This window comes from Solanum dulcamara, chromosome 3 (assembly GCF_947179165.1).
Source record: "Solanum dulcamara chromosome 3, daSolDulc1.2, whole genome shotgun sequence".
NCBI lineage: Eukaryota > Viridiplantae > Streptophyta > Magnoliopsida > Solanales > Solanaceae > Solanum > Solanum dulcamara.
The window spans coordinates 74,715,865-74,734,004 of NC_077239.1; the positions used below are offsets into that span (position 1 = coordinate 74,715,865).

The following is an 18,140-nucleotide window of genomic DNA, read 5'->3' on the forward strand; positions in this document are numbered from 1 at the left end:
ATATTTTTATCAATTTTGATATTTAATAATTCGATTTATGGTTTAACTAATTATAAGAAAATGCTAATAAAATAATTATATAACTTCTCCAATAATTTGACGCGAAAAGAAAAAAAAACGTAACTTTACGGAATGCTCATAAAATAGATTCAGTAATAGCTAACATGAAAAGAACTATTCAATTGCAACACAAATAAAAAAATTAGGACAATAATGTGAATTGAAGGCTAAATTACAAAGGCAGTAACCAATAAGGTATTGATATTAATATTTAATAATTATGTAGGGGTAAATTAGTAAATTAAATATGCCTTAATGGGTTTTTGGTTTATCTAATATTAAAATTAATGTCGAACTAATACCCGATAATTTTTTTTATAAAACCATTAAAACTCCATTAACCCAATAACTCAATAATATTTTTTTCTTTTCGATTAATTAATTGGTTCGATTTTTACTCACTCCTACGACTCATATAGTCTTTGTTTATTTAATATACAAATACTTTAAAATAATATTATAATAATATTTTTATAAATATAAAAAGATAAGCAAGAAACCAGTTATTTTCCTTAAAAAACATAAAGAAAACATTTTTCTTTCACACACCCTTACAAGGTATAAATGGCAGTTTAATAAATAAGTAGAATCATCAAAATGGGTTCTGGTGAAGTGGTGAAACTATTTCACTTTTAATCAGAGATTTCGAATTCGAACTCTAAGAATGAAAAATGAACGAAAGCCCCTGTGCCTTGGCGCATCCCTTTTGTTGATGGAAAATCTAAAAAAATAAAAAATTAGAGTCAAATTTGGTTATACATTTTTTTTTGCAGAATGGTAGTTTGGTAAATAAAGGCAACATGGACACCATTTCACGAAAAAGGCCAAAAATACTTTAAAATTCATAGTATCCCCAATCCCGCCCTATTGTCGTTGAGCTAAAAACAGTGAGAATATGGGAGCAGCAGTAGTAGTTACAACTTACAAAAGAAAAAATAAAATAAAATTATAAAGTTGTTATTTTTCTCTCTATATATATAAGAGTAAGAGAGAAGGAAGATAGCGCACCAATTAGCATTGAGAAATTATCGGCAATGGCGAATTCGTTTTCCACCATTTTCATCATCTCTTCATTGTTGATCGCAGTGTTGATTATGTCCGGCGATGCTACCGGCGGCGACTTCGACGTGAGCGGTTGGATTCCGATGAAATCCACCGATAGCTGTGAAGGTTCGATAGCGGAGTGTATGGCGGCCGGTGAATTCGAAATGGATTCGGAAAGCAACCGGCGCATATTAGCAACTACTGATTACATAAGCTATGGTGCGCTGCAGAGTAACAGTGTTCCGTGTTCTAGAAGAGGTGCTTCGTATTATAACTGCAAGACAGGTGCTGAAGCTAATCCGTATACACGTGACTGCAGTGCGATTACTCGTTGCCGGAGTTAATTAATTAATTAATTAACGATCGAATCGATGTTAATTAGTAAGTTTAATTTTTTTGATTAATTTGCTGTTTGAATAACTGTACGTGTTTATATTAACTCCAGCGGTTTTTTCTTTTCAGTTGCTTCTAATAAAATGATCAGTTCATTTTCGAATTGTTTGTTTTTTATCAGTTCTATTCTATCTAATATATATATTATCCTTCCTTTTAATTTGTTGATTTGATTTTTACTTGATGTAGAGCTTAAAAAAATAAAGAATTTAGATTACTTTTGAATCTTGTGGTGTAAACTAAAGATATATTAAATATATTAAAATACTTTTTAATCTCATAATTTTAAATATGTCAAATAAAAAGGAAAAATTAAAGAGTTACTAAAAAAAATAAAATATTTTTTTAAAAATAATAAATAAATTGAAATGGAAGGAATAATTGATAAGATACTTTGCTTCACCTTTTGGCTTAGTAAGAGAGAGAGAGAGACATGCATGAATTATGACAAATTTATCAATATGTACAGATCGGTCAAAGTTATTTATCAATATAATTGAAATATAAAAAAAAATATACACAAAACATATATCATATATATATATATATATATATATATATATATATATATATATATATATATATATATATATATATCATACTTAAATCTATAATAACTTATACATGTATTGACTATTTTATAAATGGAAAAGGGCTTAAAATGTCTTTAAACTATTGAAATTGGTATAAAAATGTCTCACATTCATCTATTAGGCCTAAAATGCCATTGACATCTACCTTTAGGTCAAAAAATGACCTTTTCTTTAACGGAAAAAGGCATGCGGGACATTTTTATACCATTTTCAATAGTTTGAGAGCATTTTAGGCCCTTTTTCGTAATTAAAATCCTGTTAAATAAATTTTAATTTATAATTAATTTTAAATAATTAAATTGTAACCAATAGATGGCCGCCACATGTTTAAAAAAAATTCAAATTATTTAATTAAAATTATGATAAAGAAATTTTGATTTATAATTAATTTTAAATAATTAAATTGTAACCAATAGATGGGCGCCACGTGTTTAAAAAAATTATTTAATTAAAATTATGCTAAAAAAATTTTAATTTATAATTAATTTTAAATAATTAAATTGTAACCAATAGATGACCGCCACGTGTTTAAAAAAAATTTCAAATTATTTAATTAAAATTATGTTAAAGAAAAGGTCATTTTTGGAACTAAAGGTGGATGATTATCGTATAAAATTCTAAAAATTAATGCCCTTATCATCCACATTTAGGTCTAAAAATGACCTTTTCTATAACATAATTTTAATTAAATAATTTTTTTAAACACGTGGCGGTCATCTATTGGTTATAATTTAGCTATTTAAAAATAATTATAAATCAAAATTTATTAACAGAATTTTAATTAAATAATTTGAATAGAGTCACGCAACGCACGTTGTTGGTGTGCTTCCTGCTCGCGAGGAATGAAAGAAGAGCAACAGGGTTCAGTTCAGATTTGACTGTTTGCAGCATGGGGTCAGATTCCCCAAAAAATCCATAGGAACAATGAAAACTCTCTGCCACTGTAGGTGTGACACGGGTAGTAGTGACTGAAAGAGCTGATGCGGCATGATCGCGATTATAAGCGTCCTATTGATTTTTTTAAACACGTGGCGGCTATCTATTGATTACCATTTAATTATTTAAAATTAATTATAAATTAAAATTTATTTAACAAGATATGGCGGTACTCCATATCACCAAGGACATAACCTTAGATAGAAAAGAGTGAAGATCGTGAATTAGGGTAGAAGGCTAGTAGGGATAGAATGGTGTCTTACCGTGTGTCGGTTTAGAGTGGTCGTAGGTCTAGGCATGCCTGTATAGTTGTGTTGCTATTGCCTTTGATTATTGCAGTATTTTGCTATAGTTATTGTTCTTGTCTTGTAAATTTTGCATTGCATTTTATTTTTATTTCTATTTTTACTTTTTTTTATTTATTTATATTTTTTCTTTTTCTTTTTTTCTTTATGCTATATATATTATTTTTTCTCTTGTACTTGGAACTGTGACTTTCAAGCCGAGGGTCTTTCGGAAACAATCTCTCTATCTCCACGAGGTAGTGATAAGGTATGCGTACATCCTACCCTCTCAGACCCCATTTGTGGGATTCCACTGGGTATGTTGTTGAATGCTTCAAATCTTTCTTGGGCTCTTTCGATATTGAAGTCTCTCCCTTGAATTCTTTTTTGCCCCTTTTATATTGTGAATCATAAACAAAGTCGGAGTCCGAATCTACAGACGGAGAAGATTCGACATTGTTACACTTCCTCTTTTTAGATGTTTGTTTTGCGGAACTGATATCAATAGCAACATTGTCACTTTCCGTAGTATTCTTGACCTCCTTTTCCGATGTTTATGTGAGAATATTGAAATTTGACATATCGATAACTTCATGCATGTGGTCAAATCTGAGACTCTTACAGAGGGTGACATTAGTTTTTGAAATTCTTGTTCATGATTCAAAAATCTAAAAGCAAAAATTTAGAATTCTCATTGAAGAAGAAGAGACTCGTTGAAGAAGAAAAAAGAGAGAGACACATGAATATATGTTCTTAAATACATATATGGTGTAATAATTGCTTTCTATTCCTACCTGTTTACTTCTAGTTGACTCGTTCAATAAGTATTCTAACGATGTAAAGGAAGATTTTTAAGCACATCACTAGTTAACTTGTTAGATATCACACATACTACAAATATCGAGTCAAAGCCAAATTCCTTATACATAGAAGGAACGCAAATCAGAAATATGGGTAAATGATTTGAATACTTGACAATAGTATGGATGGGACGTTTCTTGTTAGGTGTAAACAACATATCTTTATGTGCATGATTGATTTCTTAGATGGTCACTCAGCTAATAATTATAATTTCAAAAAATTACCTTTCTCTCTTATTGGTAGCCTTAATGTCATAAAAGAAATAAAAATGATTAGGTAATGAAGTTGCTATGTAGTTAGAAATTAGGTGCAATATGAGTTATCAAGAAACACAGCTTTGCAAGGAGGGGAACCAACATTTTCTATTTTGAAGGCTATCAAACTTCCCAATTTTATATCCCGTTTAGCTTAGCTGATTAAATCTAGTTAATAAACATCAAACTTTAAAACAATATTTAATAAGTGCATTTTCTTTTTTTAAAAAAATAGACACATACTAACCAAAATACTTATTAACTAACAATTTGATGAGTTTATAAACTCATCCAAACGATTCTAGATTTAAAGTTTATGAGTTTCTAGTGATTTCAAAAAAAGAATGTATTAACTGGTGCCCAAGGGGAACGAACCCTATTCAAGGAGGACAATAAAGCTTAAGCAAATTTCATTTCTATCGTTGGACCAATAGACTACTTTATTATTGAGTTCCCAACAAAAATTTCTTATATATTAATACAACATACTCAGTGAAATTCCACAAAGTGAATTCTGAAGAGGATAGAGTATACACAGACCTTACTACTACCTCATGAATGTAGAGAGTGTTTCTAAAAAAACCTCGGCTCAAATATATCAAACTCAGATAATTCTTATATCTTTAATAGACTTCTCAATATAAATTGTTGGGTTCCAGGAACCGCTCCCACTACTCTAGATCTGCCCCTATCCAAACACCCCTTATATTTATATGGGATTGTTCAGACAAAGAAGGGAACATAGCAACTATGGGCAAGGATGACAATGGAGATCTGACATTTTGAAGCATATTTGCTTCAATCTTTTCACAATCAACTAAACCTCAATATCAAATACATACAACACCATGCAATAATCAGTCCACATCTCAGCTTGATAATGAATATAACACACATTTAAATTTTAAAAAAAAAGCCCGACCTTCTAAACTATTCAAGTCCAATTCAGATTTGTGCTAATGAAATACTCCAATGTCGAAAACCCCATAGAATCTCATCCTTGATTCCATGGGAATGATCTGTGTGTGTCTTTTAGAATCTAAGGTGGTTATGACCAGCTTTCTGGTTTTGTATACCATCTAACAAAAGTAAGCATTAACACTAGGAATAAAAACAGAATTACAAAAACTCCTCTTGGTATAACCAAACGACGCCTCTTGGTCAGAACCTCAGAGTTTAACACAATGGCGGTAGGAGAAGAGAGCAAGTCATTTTGCCATTCGCATGCATAACCAGTTCTCGAACAAGAGAAAACAAGAAGTTGTTTATCTGGCCTTCATCTTAGATGTTGATTTATCAGTTGTTTTTTCTACATATGGATATTCTGGTGAACTTATCCATAGACCACCCAATATGATCAAATGGACACAAAGGAGGACAACTGATGAGTAAATGTTGGAGGGGAAGACATTCCAGCAAAACTCAACAGCTGCGAACAACAGTAAGCTGCAGTGCAATACGAAAACTTGTCAACAGAAAATACCATACAACTAAAGCAAACAGAGAAGCTAGAGCATAAAACTGAATACCGTAGGAGGGTTGGAAATGGTGTTTTCCACAATAGATATGGTAAGCAATAGAAGTACCTGCAAACAAAATCTAGGACATCAATGGTTTTATCTTAATTCAATTTAAACTTTGACACAGAAGTCAAGAAAACAGTGAAAGAGCGAACTTCCAATTTTCCATTTGCTTGGCAAAAATTAGTCAAGACTTTTATGTCTTGCTTTGGTGCCATGCTAGCAGGGTGAGGGGGGCTGATTTTTGTGATCTTCACCGACTCACCGGGAAAAAGTCCATACAAAGAGGTGGGTCAACTACTCAATGAGCATTTTATAAATAATATATTTCTCCCTTTAAGTACATGCTGCAGTCCCGTGAACTACTAACAAAATGTATCCCAAAATTCTCTGTTCTTCAATGAGATGTTTCAGCATCTCAAGTTATTACTATGTCCGTCTGGAATGCATTATTTATTTTAGTGTGTCACAATGATTAAATTAGAATAAGACAGTTTTATCATTTTTAAAAAGTTCTGATTAAACATCTCAATTATGTCCTCTTGAAATATTTGTTGTACTTTTATGTGCAGTTACCACCAGAACTGAGCTCAATACAAGCATGAGATCATAAAAGGACGCTTCTATTTCAAGCTGAATATTATGTTAACTATTCCAAGAATCAAAGTAAATTATCATTTACTAAAGCTTTTCAAATATTTAAAAATACGGAAAGTTGCATATTTAAATACTTAATGTGGACAATTTAATCTTCTTTTATTTCACTCTGAGAACTAGATTAGCCAGCCCTTAATAACCACCACATCAAGACATTTGTGTTAAGAAGTGAGTATGAGATAGAATCCGTGACCTAAAGAAAAAAATGAGCTGCAAAACTTACCAAGAATAAAATTGGTAATGGAGGGATCGGGCACATATAATGCCAATGAAATTCCCAACAAACATAGTCGTCACAATATCTGAGAATGAAATAGACACAGACCAATTCAGCAACCATAGATCATGCCAAATCAAGATAAAACTAGTGACAGTAAAACGCTTGACGGCCTTTTTAAGTATAGAAAATCACAAAATAGATTGTGCATGTTGCTTACGGTCAGCTTGAAGGACTTTCTTGGTTGAAGAAGGATTTCTCTGAGAAACTCTGAGCTTCAGTTGAATGATTTTAGAACACACAACAGCAAACAGTCCCCCTTCATGCCTGCAAAAGATGAAAAAGGAAAAATGCAGTCCAGTGGCCGCTAACTCATTACCTTTGTATGTAGAGAAGAAAATAATAATTATCATATTATGACTTTCCTTTTCCCACTTCAACACTGGAATATCAATGCCACTACACTAGCTGTAATGATTAATAGGAGAAATACTCACTTGCACCATCTGTAATGAGCAAAAACCAATAGCAGACTGAGATGAGCAATTAGCAAAGAGAGAGCGAAAGCTTTAGAAACAAAGATGTCTTCAGGAACAAATTTGAAGTTAACAGACCTGCAACAAATCAGAGAGTTACGATAAACTGTTCTTTGCTTAGGATAGCAGAAAATCATGACATGAGCATAATGTCGCAATAACACAGATGATAGAAATACAGTTCTCAGTGAATCAGATTATTCTAAAAGGTATGCCAAATACAACTTAAAATTCAAAAGGATTCGACTAAACTTAGTTTGAAGATCACAGTAGGCTTAGGGTGAGAGTGGATATTCAAGGGAAATGGGGGAGATAATACTTTTGCTGTCTACGTCCACCAAAAGAAAACGAGTCCACTGCCCACCCAAACTCCCAAGGGATGAGACAGAGAACAAACTACAGCCAGCAGTAAGAACATGCATCTCCTACATTTATAGCAGACACCACCAGTACCAATGTATTGTTCGATGACATTTGAGGTAAAGTGCATGATAAATACAATAACGTTGTTTCATGTAATGATAATGAACGTTTATACAACAGTGTGTCAAGTGAATAGATACACGATTTCTTATCACCATATTTATGGGGATTTCATAAATATCCAGGGGTATAATGATTATTTGTTTTGCACATTAAAAGAATTTTACCAAAACATACGTAAATCAAGAAATAAGGATGATAGCAATGCTAAAAACTTAAAGTTGCATGATATTTTCGACATGGTGCCTCAGAGTATGAATTTTGCACACATTGTGTTTAAGAAAGTACCAGAAGTGGATGAAAACACGACCAAGATTGAAAGCTTTTGATATATATGACGCTGGATACGACAGGATAAAAGGAAGCCCTATGAGAATCTGCACCAATCACCAATTATCATGATCATTGGTTATCAATTTGATCAGAAGAAGCTCCATTCAACAGCAGTATACTTGTCACCCGACTCACCTATGCATTATGAACCACAAACTCATCAGTCGATCTCTGAGGAAAGAATACAAAAAATATTTTAACAATTAAAAATGCCCAAGAGAATCGAGGATGGAACATATAGATCACACAATTTAAAACATCATGTCTCATTCATGAGTACGCAGAAGAAAGTGATGCCTTGATCCTGGAGCAACCACAAACCTTCCCTCCCCAAATAACGAACGTGCTTAAACTATTTTCCCAAACAACATTAACAAAAAACACAATTGCAGTAATGAAGACAATAACAAGAGTAAAGATAAGAAAATCATGCCGCCCGCTTAACATCATTGCATTATAAATTAGAAAGGGAACTTGGAGAATACCCACCTGCACTAATGCAGCACCTGCTAAAGCAGTTATCACTCCAACAATATCCATTGCCTGTATTTCAAGTTTCCACCATATAACACAAAAGTTAATCAGAAATGTAATTCAACGTCCTACTGAGATTATTAATAGCCTAAACTGTCCCAATATTATACCTTCACCATCAGGAGCAACAGAGGTGGTGCATACAGGAGCACATTCATCTTTATGGAAACAGCTCCGCTGTACTAAAGAGAAGACCATTGATCAATCTTAACTGATGGCTTTTAATCAATGATATAGAACAAAATTAATCCAACAATAAAAATGTCAAAGCAAGCAAGAATATACCTGAAAATTACCAACCCTAGATGCCATTTTTGGCAAATAATTGAGACCAATGCAGCATGGAGGAGAGTAGTGGCAAAACAATCATTAAATAATCGAAGAACAAAGATAGAGTGAACTCTTTTAGACAGAGAAAGCAAGGAGAGAGCCCACCAAGGTACCTGAAAAAAATATGTTTCCAATTACACATAGCATATCTTAACTCCAAGGAAAAGTGGTTTGTCCATTTAAAAGATTTTCTACTTGGTACAAAGTGGACGAATTCTGAATATTTACTGAAAGAACGTAAATTAGAAGTTTCAAGGGTAAAGCTAAATCAGAAAAAGAAATGGTAATCAGAAGAAAGTAAGATATATTGCAGACATTCTTCTCTTGCTACAGTTGAAAGCCAATCTTGATTCAGTGTGAAAAGATATATAAATTCCCAAAATTTTGGTCAAGAATTCGCTTTATTAGAGATGTTTAGACAATTTTTTACAGATGTACTCAATTACACATTAGAACTTCCACTGAACCATGCGTAATTATTTGGGCAAAAATTCTTGATCTCCTTGGCATAAGATTTGAATGATATCGCTAAATGATCTAACTACAGTCCAAAGATTGACTGTTTTCTTATACTTTTTTTTTAGAAACACCTCCCCGAAACATTATAACTTCTCAGCTTCATCATATTTTTCCTCCGTAAATCCCGTTGAAGTTCAATTTTGATTTATTGTTTACCAAGATACCTCCTTTAAAAAAAGATCATCTGTGTAAGCTTAAAGAAGGTGCATTCTGTCACCAGGTCTCAAATTGATGTCTAGAATTTTATTTTTTTTAAAATGATAAGGTTTTATTCATAAGAGCACTAAGATTATGCTAGAGATCAGTATATCGTGGAAAAAGTGAGAAGATAAAGTATATCCCTGTATAAAACTGTAGGGACCTAGAAACTCAATCTTTTGAAAGTGTACGCAAACCTTACCTCTGAGGTAGAGGTAAGGTTTGCCTATGCTCTACCCTCCCCAGACCCCACTCTGTGTGAATACACTTGGTATGTTGTTGTTGTTGTGTTGTAGACAACACTAACAAATCTCACCACAAGTTCCAGTCTTACAACAGTCACAATACAACTCTTTTCAGGATTATATTAGCCTGAAAGTTTATCCACAAAATTCAGATGAAGAGGACGCCTACCACGTCAGTCTTCAAGTAGATGAACACGACAATTGCAAGATCCAGCATGTAGAGAAAGCCAAAAAGAATCTGCACTGACATGAAAAAATAGAAATCAACAACTGGCATGCAAGTTACGTGACATTATATGGAAGGACATAATAGAGTGTACGGATTATCCAATGACCAGTTGAATATGCCCACATTATTCAAAAGTCACTACTAGTTGAACCTTCCAGAACACGCAAAACCCAGCAAAAGGTTACGAATTTTTTTCTCATGCTGGAATCTAGTTTAAGCTTACGCCATCCATACAAGCATAGAAAGTCTATCATTGCAATTTTTTCTATTTAGTCATGGTTGTAGCCAATAGGAAATATTGCAGAAAGGTTTCATAGCTTTTGTTCGCAGAAACTCCGGTGACTTCTTCGATCTCTACTCCGGCGACTACAAGTCTTCTTCTTCTTTCTTTCTTTTCCGGCGACCATACGCCGGTCTTCTTCTCCCTTTTCCGGCGAACACAAGAAACTCCTGCTTCTTTCTTTCTTTTCCGGCGAACGCAAGAACATCTCTAAAACATTTTGTTTCTGCCGGCGACCAAGAAACCAGATCTGTCCAGATCTGCCCGCAGAAACTCCCGGCAATATCCGGCGACGGCCAGCATTTTCCGGCGACCTCCGACGTTGCAGCGCTATCAGATTCTGGCGAAGTCCAAGATTCCGGTCAGACATTTACTCACAGCTTTCTCCGGGCCAGGTTGTATCTTCCCTTTCCTTTCTATAGCTGATTTCTTATGCCCAACTGTTGTTCTTGTCGCCGATCAGTTTGACTATCACTGTTGCCCTTGTTTTGCCTTAGTTCTTATCTTTATTGTTCTTCATTTTCTTTCCTCTTTCGACATTTATTAATTAGGGTTCTTGATTTTGTATACGTGCTTATTAGTTAGTGAGTGTTGTCTCTATTCCACATTCTATATTGTCGTTTATTTTCTTGTTGCTTGTATTCTCCTGATTTATTTGTCCTCAGTTTATCACTTTGTGGTTCATATTTTTTGGTGGCTTTGGATAATGATGGTGGATTAGGGTCATGTCCTCGATTGGGGTTGAAGGCGAGGGGTAATAGTGGCAAGAGAGGGGTGGGTTTTCTTAAGTTGAGAGTAGGATCGTGGAACATAGTGTCACTTACAGGGAAGTCCATAGAGTTAGTGAAGAGTCTTAAGAGGAGGAAGATTAATATAACTTGTGTTCAGGAGACTAGATGGGTAGGGACCAAAGCCAGGAATGTGGACGGATTTAAATTGTGGTACTCAAGAAGCTCAAGAGATAGAAATGGAGTAGGTATTCTAGTTGTAGCGGATCTTAGGGAGTGTATGGTGGAGGTAAAGAGGATCAGTGATAGGATGATGACTATTAAGCTAGTTATAGGTAGGCTTATTGTGAACGTTATTAGTGCATATGCACCCCATGTGGGTTGGATGAGGAAGACAAAAGGCTCTTTTGGGAGGATTTGGATGAGGTAGTGAGGTGTATACCAAACACCAAAAAAAAATTCATTGGTAGAGATTTCAATGGTCATATCGGTAAAACTTCTAGTGGTTTTGATGATGTCCATGAAGGCTTTGGTTTTAAGGAAAGGAATGATAGCGGGACATCTTTTCAGGAGTTTGCTAAAGCTTTTGAGTTGGTAATTGCTAACTCTTGTTTTCTGAAGAGGGAGAATCACTTGGTTACTTTTAGTAGCACGGTAGCTAGGACTCAAATTGATTACCTACTCCTCCGAAAAGGTGATAGAGGCCTTTGTAAGGATTGCAAGGTTATTCAGAGTGAAAATATTACGACCCAACATAGACTTTTGGTGATGGACTTGGAGATTAAGAGGAATAGGAGAAAGAAGACCCCTTATGATCGACCAAGGATTAGATGGGGAGGGCTGACCCCTACCATTTCTCGGGAGATGGGGGAGAAGTAAAATGGTATGGGGGCCTGGAGTAGTAGCGGGAATGTGAACAACATGTGGGACACGACTACTGGTTGCATTAGAAAAGCAGCTACCGAGGTATTAGGGGTATCGAGAGGAATCTTTGGTGGTCGTCGAGGAGATTGGTGGTGGAATGAAGAAGTTTAAGGCAAAGTGAAAGCTAAGAAGGTTGCCTATACAGAGTGGTTGGAATGCGTGGATGAGGCTGAGAAGTGCGAGGACAGAAGCTAAGTCGGCGGTCACAAGTGCTAAGACGGCAGCTTTTGAACGCTTGTATGTCGAGTTAGGGGAAAAAGGTGGGGATAAGAGATTGTATAGGCTCGCCAAAGTGAGAGAGAGAAAAGCTCGCGACTTGGATCAAGTAAAATGCATCAAGGACGAGGAAGGTAAAGTGTTAGTGGATGAGGCCTCTATTAAGCAAAAATGGCAAGCTTACTTCCACAAACTCTTAAATGAAAAAAGGGACCGAGATATTGTTCTGGGTGATTTGGAACTCTTATAGCCTTCGAAATTTTGGGTACTGCAGGTGTTTTAGGGTTGAGGAGGTTAGACATGCTATTAGTAGGATGAGAAAGGGGAGAGCGATCGGACCCGATGAGATTCCGGTGGACTTTTGGAAGACCACTGATAAGGCAGGTTTGGAATGGTTGACTAGGTTGTTTAATGTTATTTTGAAGACAGCTAAAATGCTCGATGAATGGAGGTGGAGTACTATGGTCCCATTGTACAAGAACAAGGGTGATATTCAAAACTGTAATAATTACAAGGGTATCAAATTGTTAAGCCACACTATGAAGATATGGGAGAGGGTGGTGGAAATGAGGGTGAGGAGAGAAGTGTCAATTTCAGAGAATCAGTTCGGATTCATGCCGGAGCGGTCAATTACTGAAGCAATCCATCTTATGCGGAGACTGGTGGAGAAATTTAGGAAAAGAAAGAGGGATCTTCATATGGTATTCAATCGATCTTGAAAAAGCTTATGACAAAGTCCCGAGGATTGTTCTTTGGAGGTGTCTGGAGGCTAAAGGTGTTCTGATGGTGTATATTAGGATGATAAAGGATATGTATGTTGGAGCCAAGACTCGAGTTAGGACGGTGGGAGGTGACTCAGAGCACTTTCCTGTTGCGATGGGACTACATCAGGAATCTGCGCTGAGTCCTTTTCTTTTTGCCTTAGTGATGGATGAGCTAACACGATCTATTCAGGAGGAGGTTCTATGGTGTATGTTATTTGCGGATGACATAGTTTTGATTGATGAGATTCGAAACAGAGTTAATGATAGGTTGGAGGTTTGGAGACAAACTCTGGAGTTCAAAGGGTTCAAATTAAGCAGGATCAAGACAGAGTACTTGGAGTGCAAACTCAGTATTGCGATTAATGAAGAGGGCATGGAAGTGAGGCTTGCCACTCAACCTATCCTTAAGAGAGAAAGCTTTAAGTATCTTGTATCCGTCATCCAGAGTAGTGGGGACATTGATGATGATGTCACGCATCGTATTGGGGTAGCATGGACTAAAATGGAGGCTTGTCTCTAGAGTCCTATGCGATAAGAAGGTACCACTCAAACTTAAAGGTAAGTTCTACAAAATGGTGGTTAGGCCATCGTTACTATATGGTGTGGAGTGCTGGCCAGTCAAGAACTCTCGTGTTCAGAAGATGCATATTGCGGAGATGAAGATGTTGAGATGGATGTGTGGACATATTAGGAGTGATAAAATTAAGAATGAAGTTATTCGGGAGAAGGCGAGAGTGGCCTCTGTGGCAGACAAGATGAGAGAAGCGAGACTGAGATGGTTTGGGCATGTACAGAGGAGGTGTGTCGACGCCCCAGTTAGGAGGTGCGAGCGGTTGGATTTGGAGGCTATGCGGAGGGGTAAGGGTAGACCGAAAAAATATTGAGCAGAGGTGATTAGACAGGATATGGCACAACTTCGTATCATCGAGGATAAGACCTTAGACAGGAAGGAGTGGAGGTAGCGTATTAGGATAAAAGGCTAGCAGGGGTAGAATGTTTGTGATGCCCTGTGATGATTTAGGGTTGGTCTTAGGTCTAGGCGTGCCATTATAGTTGTGTTGCTATTGCCCTTGATTATCCCATTATCTTGATATTGGTATTGTGTTTGTCTTATAGAATTTGCATCGCCTTTCGTTTCAGCTGCTATGATATATATATATATATTATACTGTGATTCTCCCTTTCTTGGGACTGTTACTTTGAGCCGAGAGTCTTTCGAAAACAGTCTCTTTATCTCCATGAGATAGTGGTAAGGTCTGCGTACACTCTACCCTCTCCAAACCCCACTTGTGGGATTTCACTGGGCATGATGTTGTTGTTGTAGTAGTATAAGGTTAGAAGAAAAGCAAATATTTGCTTCGGATTGTCCTTATTGGAAAAGAAACACTCCAGCAGATGGTATACTGCCCGGAGTAAAAGTGCATCACAGGCATGAAGATCTAGCTGGAGTTCCAAAAATGATGAAACAGGGTCAAAGGAAAGTAAGAGTTAAGCTTGTTAATGTAACTGCTAAGAAATCAAGGCTAGCATGGGAAAACACCTACCTCTGCAGGAGTAACTAGTTCACATCGTCAATACAGATACTATGCTTCCATTCTATTATTAGTTAACACATAAAACAGAAAATATGTCTGTCTTATTGTTGTTTCTAGTGTATAGTCTCACTTACTTAAAATTAAGTAGCAAAATCTAATCATTTTTCAAAGGGGACAATCAATTAATTGCATTTGTATGCTCTTTCAAATCTAATCAAATTTGAAAGTCAACAATCACAATCAAGCTAGCATCCCCCTATGCAAGTTTACTGACGATTGCTGAAAAAAAGGAATCGTGCCTCCCGGAATGGAGAAAGTAGGAAAATTACCTGAGCAGGATAGACTTGACCTCCGGTAACAGATTGTATAGCAGAGTAAATATAAAGAAAGCCTGCTGGGTAAACAAGAGGCCCCGTGTCACCTTTCAAGTTACTGTAATCCCTCTCTCCTTCGAGAAAACCAGTAACCTATTAGACCAAAAATAACCAATCAATCAAAACAATATAAGCTACATATCAATCAACCACACTATAATGTATAATTCTAGTTAGAATAAGCTTTATGAATCTTCTAAGTTGCCCATTTCATTCCCAATGACAATTACTAGTAAATATTTTGCTTTTAATTTGTCTTTTAAGCCAAATCACTGACCAAACTAAATTCAACTCAAATCTTTGTTGCATTACAGAACAAGAGAAACATACAGATCAAAATGTTGAACTCTCACCTGAGACATATAAGCATCCCAATCAATTTTCGTATCTAAAAAAAGAAGAAATTAAGGACTTTCACAATTAATGAGTTTATGATTTGATATACATATAAGAAGAAAACAAAAAAATGGAAATGAAGTGTGGAAAAAACTGAAACATTACATGGAACGTATGCGATAATCAACGCAACGAGGATGGAATCAGCGACGAGTAATGCAATAGAAAAAGGTATTTTAGGATTTTTAACGAGTTTTTGAATGAAATTTTCCGATCTATGTGAACTCTTGTGTATAGCAGCTGATTTGGCTGCCATGGCTGCCGGAGCAGGAGAACTGACGATCTCGGCGAAAAGACGGCGTATTAAGAATTTAGGAATCCAGAATTTTTGTTCTGTTTAAAACGCAGCGTTTCATGGTTTCTAAAAATATAAGGGAAAATGACCCTGTATCTATTAGAAGTAGAACAAAGACGTCCTTTATTTGGTTTTGGGTTTAAAAAGGCCCCTCTACTATTAGAAATATAATTAAGGAGAAATAGTAATTTTGATCCTCATGTTGTAGTTTTATTGCGATCTTTGATTCTTGTGCTATATGACTTCGCATATTTGACCTTTAGTTAATTAAAATATGTTATTTTAATTCCTAAAGCTAATAAATGTTTAAAAAAATGATTAAAAATACATAGTATTTAATAGACTCTACACATGCAAAGAGTTAAGAGACGAAATAATACAATATTATATTGTGATTTGTTAAATAGATGTGTGTGTAAATTAATTTTTTCAACCTTTGAGGGTGAAGTATGAACCACTGATGAATGCACAATCAATTGTGAAGCAGATGATAAATATTTTAGGCATTAACTTCATGAAATGGAATAATATATTGTTGCAATGAAAATACAAGATATATCAAAAGTACATACATTATGGCCTCATCAATCGCCAATAAAATGACTTTACAGTAGATTAGATGTTTATAGCTAAAAGAAGATAACAATCGAGTGTTAGTAAAAAGTAAAAGAATACAAGAAAATAAATATATATGTTGTTTTGGATAATAATCCTCAAATTTATGAATTTTAAGAACTAAAATAACATATTTTAATAAATTAAAGGTCAAATATACTAAGTTGTATAACATAAAAATCAAGACCGCAATAAAATAATAACTTGGTGACCAAAATTACTATTTTCCTTGGAATTAAAATGATATATTGTTAGCAAATAGCCCAATTATGCTTCTATCATATTAACAGACATCAATTTTGTTAGGGGAATTTTCAGATATGGCAATTTTTTTAAGTATAATTACTCTATATAGGTATAGTTTTTCTAATTACTTATAATGACAAATATAAAATTTGTCATCATATAAATATTGTAGCGAATTATACAAAAGTTGTAGTGAATTATATAAACGTTATGCCTAATAATTTTTTGTATACCGAAATATACAAACACTGATAAACATATGTATTTGAATATCTGGCAAGCGAGATTGAGAAAGAGGAAGAGAGAGGCGAGCAATATCGAGAGAGGCGAGCGAGAGGTGAATTGTATATGTATATCTGTCGAACTGCGTATGTATATTTTGTAAAAATTGTATATATGTAACTGGTATACATATGTATTTCTATATCTGACAAGCGAGATTAAGAGAGAGGAGGACAGAGGCGAGCGAGAGGTGAATTGTATATGTATATTTGTCAGAAAAATTATATAATGATAACTGATATACATATATATTTATATATCTGGCAAGCGAGTTTTGTCATATCGCGTAAATAGATAGCTATGTTTATTGCAAGCCGTAATTATTTTTAAACTATACCCTAAATGCGTAATATAGTAGTAAAGTTTTTCATATCGCGTAATTTCCCTATTTTGTTTAGTACAGATAGCCCAATTACGCATCTATCACATTAACGGGCATTAATTTTGTTTAGTAGAGATGGACTCCATTTTGAAGAAAAAAATAAGAATTTTTATACCGTATATCAAATATGTTTTATGTATTACTACAAATAATTTTTAATATATATATATATATATATATATATTATAATTACACCACTTTTTCGCTCCTTTCTCTCAATTTTGTCCGTCTCTCTCTCAGTCGTTGTCTCTCTCTCTCTTCTTTTTTATAGCTTTTTTGCTCTTTTTTTCTTATATTTATTTTGTATATTTGTAAATTGTGTATTTGCTTCTCTTTTTTAGTCTTTTTTCTTTTTGATAAATATTTTCAAATTTGATAAATGTGTTTTTTCCTTTGTATTTTTGTATCAATTGTATTTTATCAAATATATGGAATATATATCAATTTTATCAATTGTATGACTCTAATGATTGTCAATTTTGTATTAGCCCGTATTTATCGAATACAACCTATATTTATGTATAGCGAATGACTACAGGAGTGAATGAATACAAGTGATACAAATTATATTTCATCGAATACAACTTTTATAAGCATGTATTCATCCTCTCTCTCTCATCTCTGCTCTTTAATTTTGTATAAGCATATATTAACATGTATGTATCAAATACAATAAATGTCAATCTGTATCATACTATATTTATTTATACAATCTATATTTAGTCGAATACAACCTGCATCAGCCTATGTTCGTCTTTTCTCTAACATCTATCTTCTTTATTTCCCAAATCTTATTCTCCTATCTCTTCCTCTGTCCAATTTCGCTTGCCTCTTTATTTACTATCAAATTGTATTTATTATATTCATCGAATACAAT

The 18,140-nt window shown here is 34.5% G+C and overlaps 2 protein-coding genes across 3 annotated transcripts; one reads left to right on the forward strand and one right to left on the reverse strand.

Annotated features, from left to right (window-relative positions):
- Window positions 1–957: 957 nt before the first annotated feature.
- On the forward strand, window positions 958–1,641 carry LOC129881788 (rapid alkalinization factor). Its single transcript, XM_055955898.1, has 2 exons — window positions 958–1,485; window positions 1,567–1,641. Exon 1 carries the CDS (start codon window positions 1,095–1,097, stop codon window positions 1,446–1,448), a length of 354 nt encoding a protein of 117 aa, XP_055811873.1. The 5' UTR covers window positions 958–1,094; the 3' UTR covers window positions 1,449–1,485; window positions 1,567–1,641.
- Window positions 1,642–5,200: 3,559 nt separating this feature from the next.
- Window positions 5,201–15,803, reverse strand: LOC129882920 (dol-P-Man:Man(5)GlcNAc(2)-PP-Dol alpha-1,3-mannosyltransferase). 2 transcript variants are annotated; one of them, XM_055957422.1, is made up of 13 exons: window positions 15,549–15,802; window positions 15,401–15,435; window positions 15,003–15,140; window positions 10,167–10,235; window positions 8,991–9,148; window positions 8,816–8,882; window positions 8,661–8,714; window positions 8,127–8,215; window positions 7,317–7,433; window positions 7,040–7,146; window positions 6,826–6,904; window positions 5,955–6,011; window positions 5,201–5,871 (listed from the first exon to the last, which is right to left on the reverse strand). In XM_055957422.1, exons 1-13 carry the CDS (start codon window positions 15,697–15,699, stop codon window positions 5,691–5,693), a joined length of 1,302 nt encoding a protein of 433 aa, XP_055813397.1. In that variant the 5' UTR covers window positions 15,700–15,802; the 3' UTR covers window positions 5,201–5,690. The 2 variants fall into 2 exon arrangements, with proteins under 2 accessions (XP_055813397.1, XP_055813398.1); XM_055957423.1 differs by lacking the exon at window positions 10,167–10,235 and having other exon boundaries at window positions 15,549–15,803.
- Window positions 15,804–18,140: the final 2,337 nt, after the last annotated feature.

Bases quoted from the DNA above. Each gene is read 5' to 3' on its own strand.
- LOC129881788 (XM_055955898.1), top strand. From the start codon at position 1,095: ATGGCGAATTCGTTTTCCACCATTTTCATCATCTCTTCATTGTTGATC.
- LOC129882920 (XM_055957422.1), bottom strand. From the start codon at position 15,699: ATGGCAGCCAAATCAGCTGCTATACACAAGAGTTCACATAGATCGGAA. The intron at 8,715-8,815 runs GTATAATATTGG...CTTGAAATACAG, and splicing joins TGTTGCTCCTGATGGTGAAG to GCAATGGATATTGTTGGAGT. The intron at 6,012-6,825 runs GTAAGTTTTGCA...TTTTGTTTGCAG, and splicing joins CATTACCAATTTTATTCTTG to GTACTTCTATTGCTTACCAT.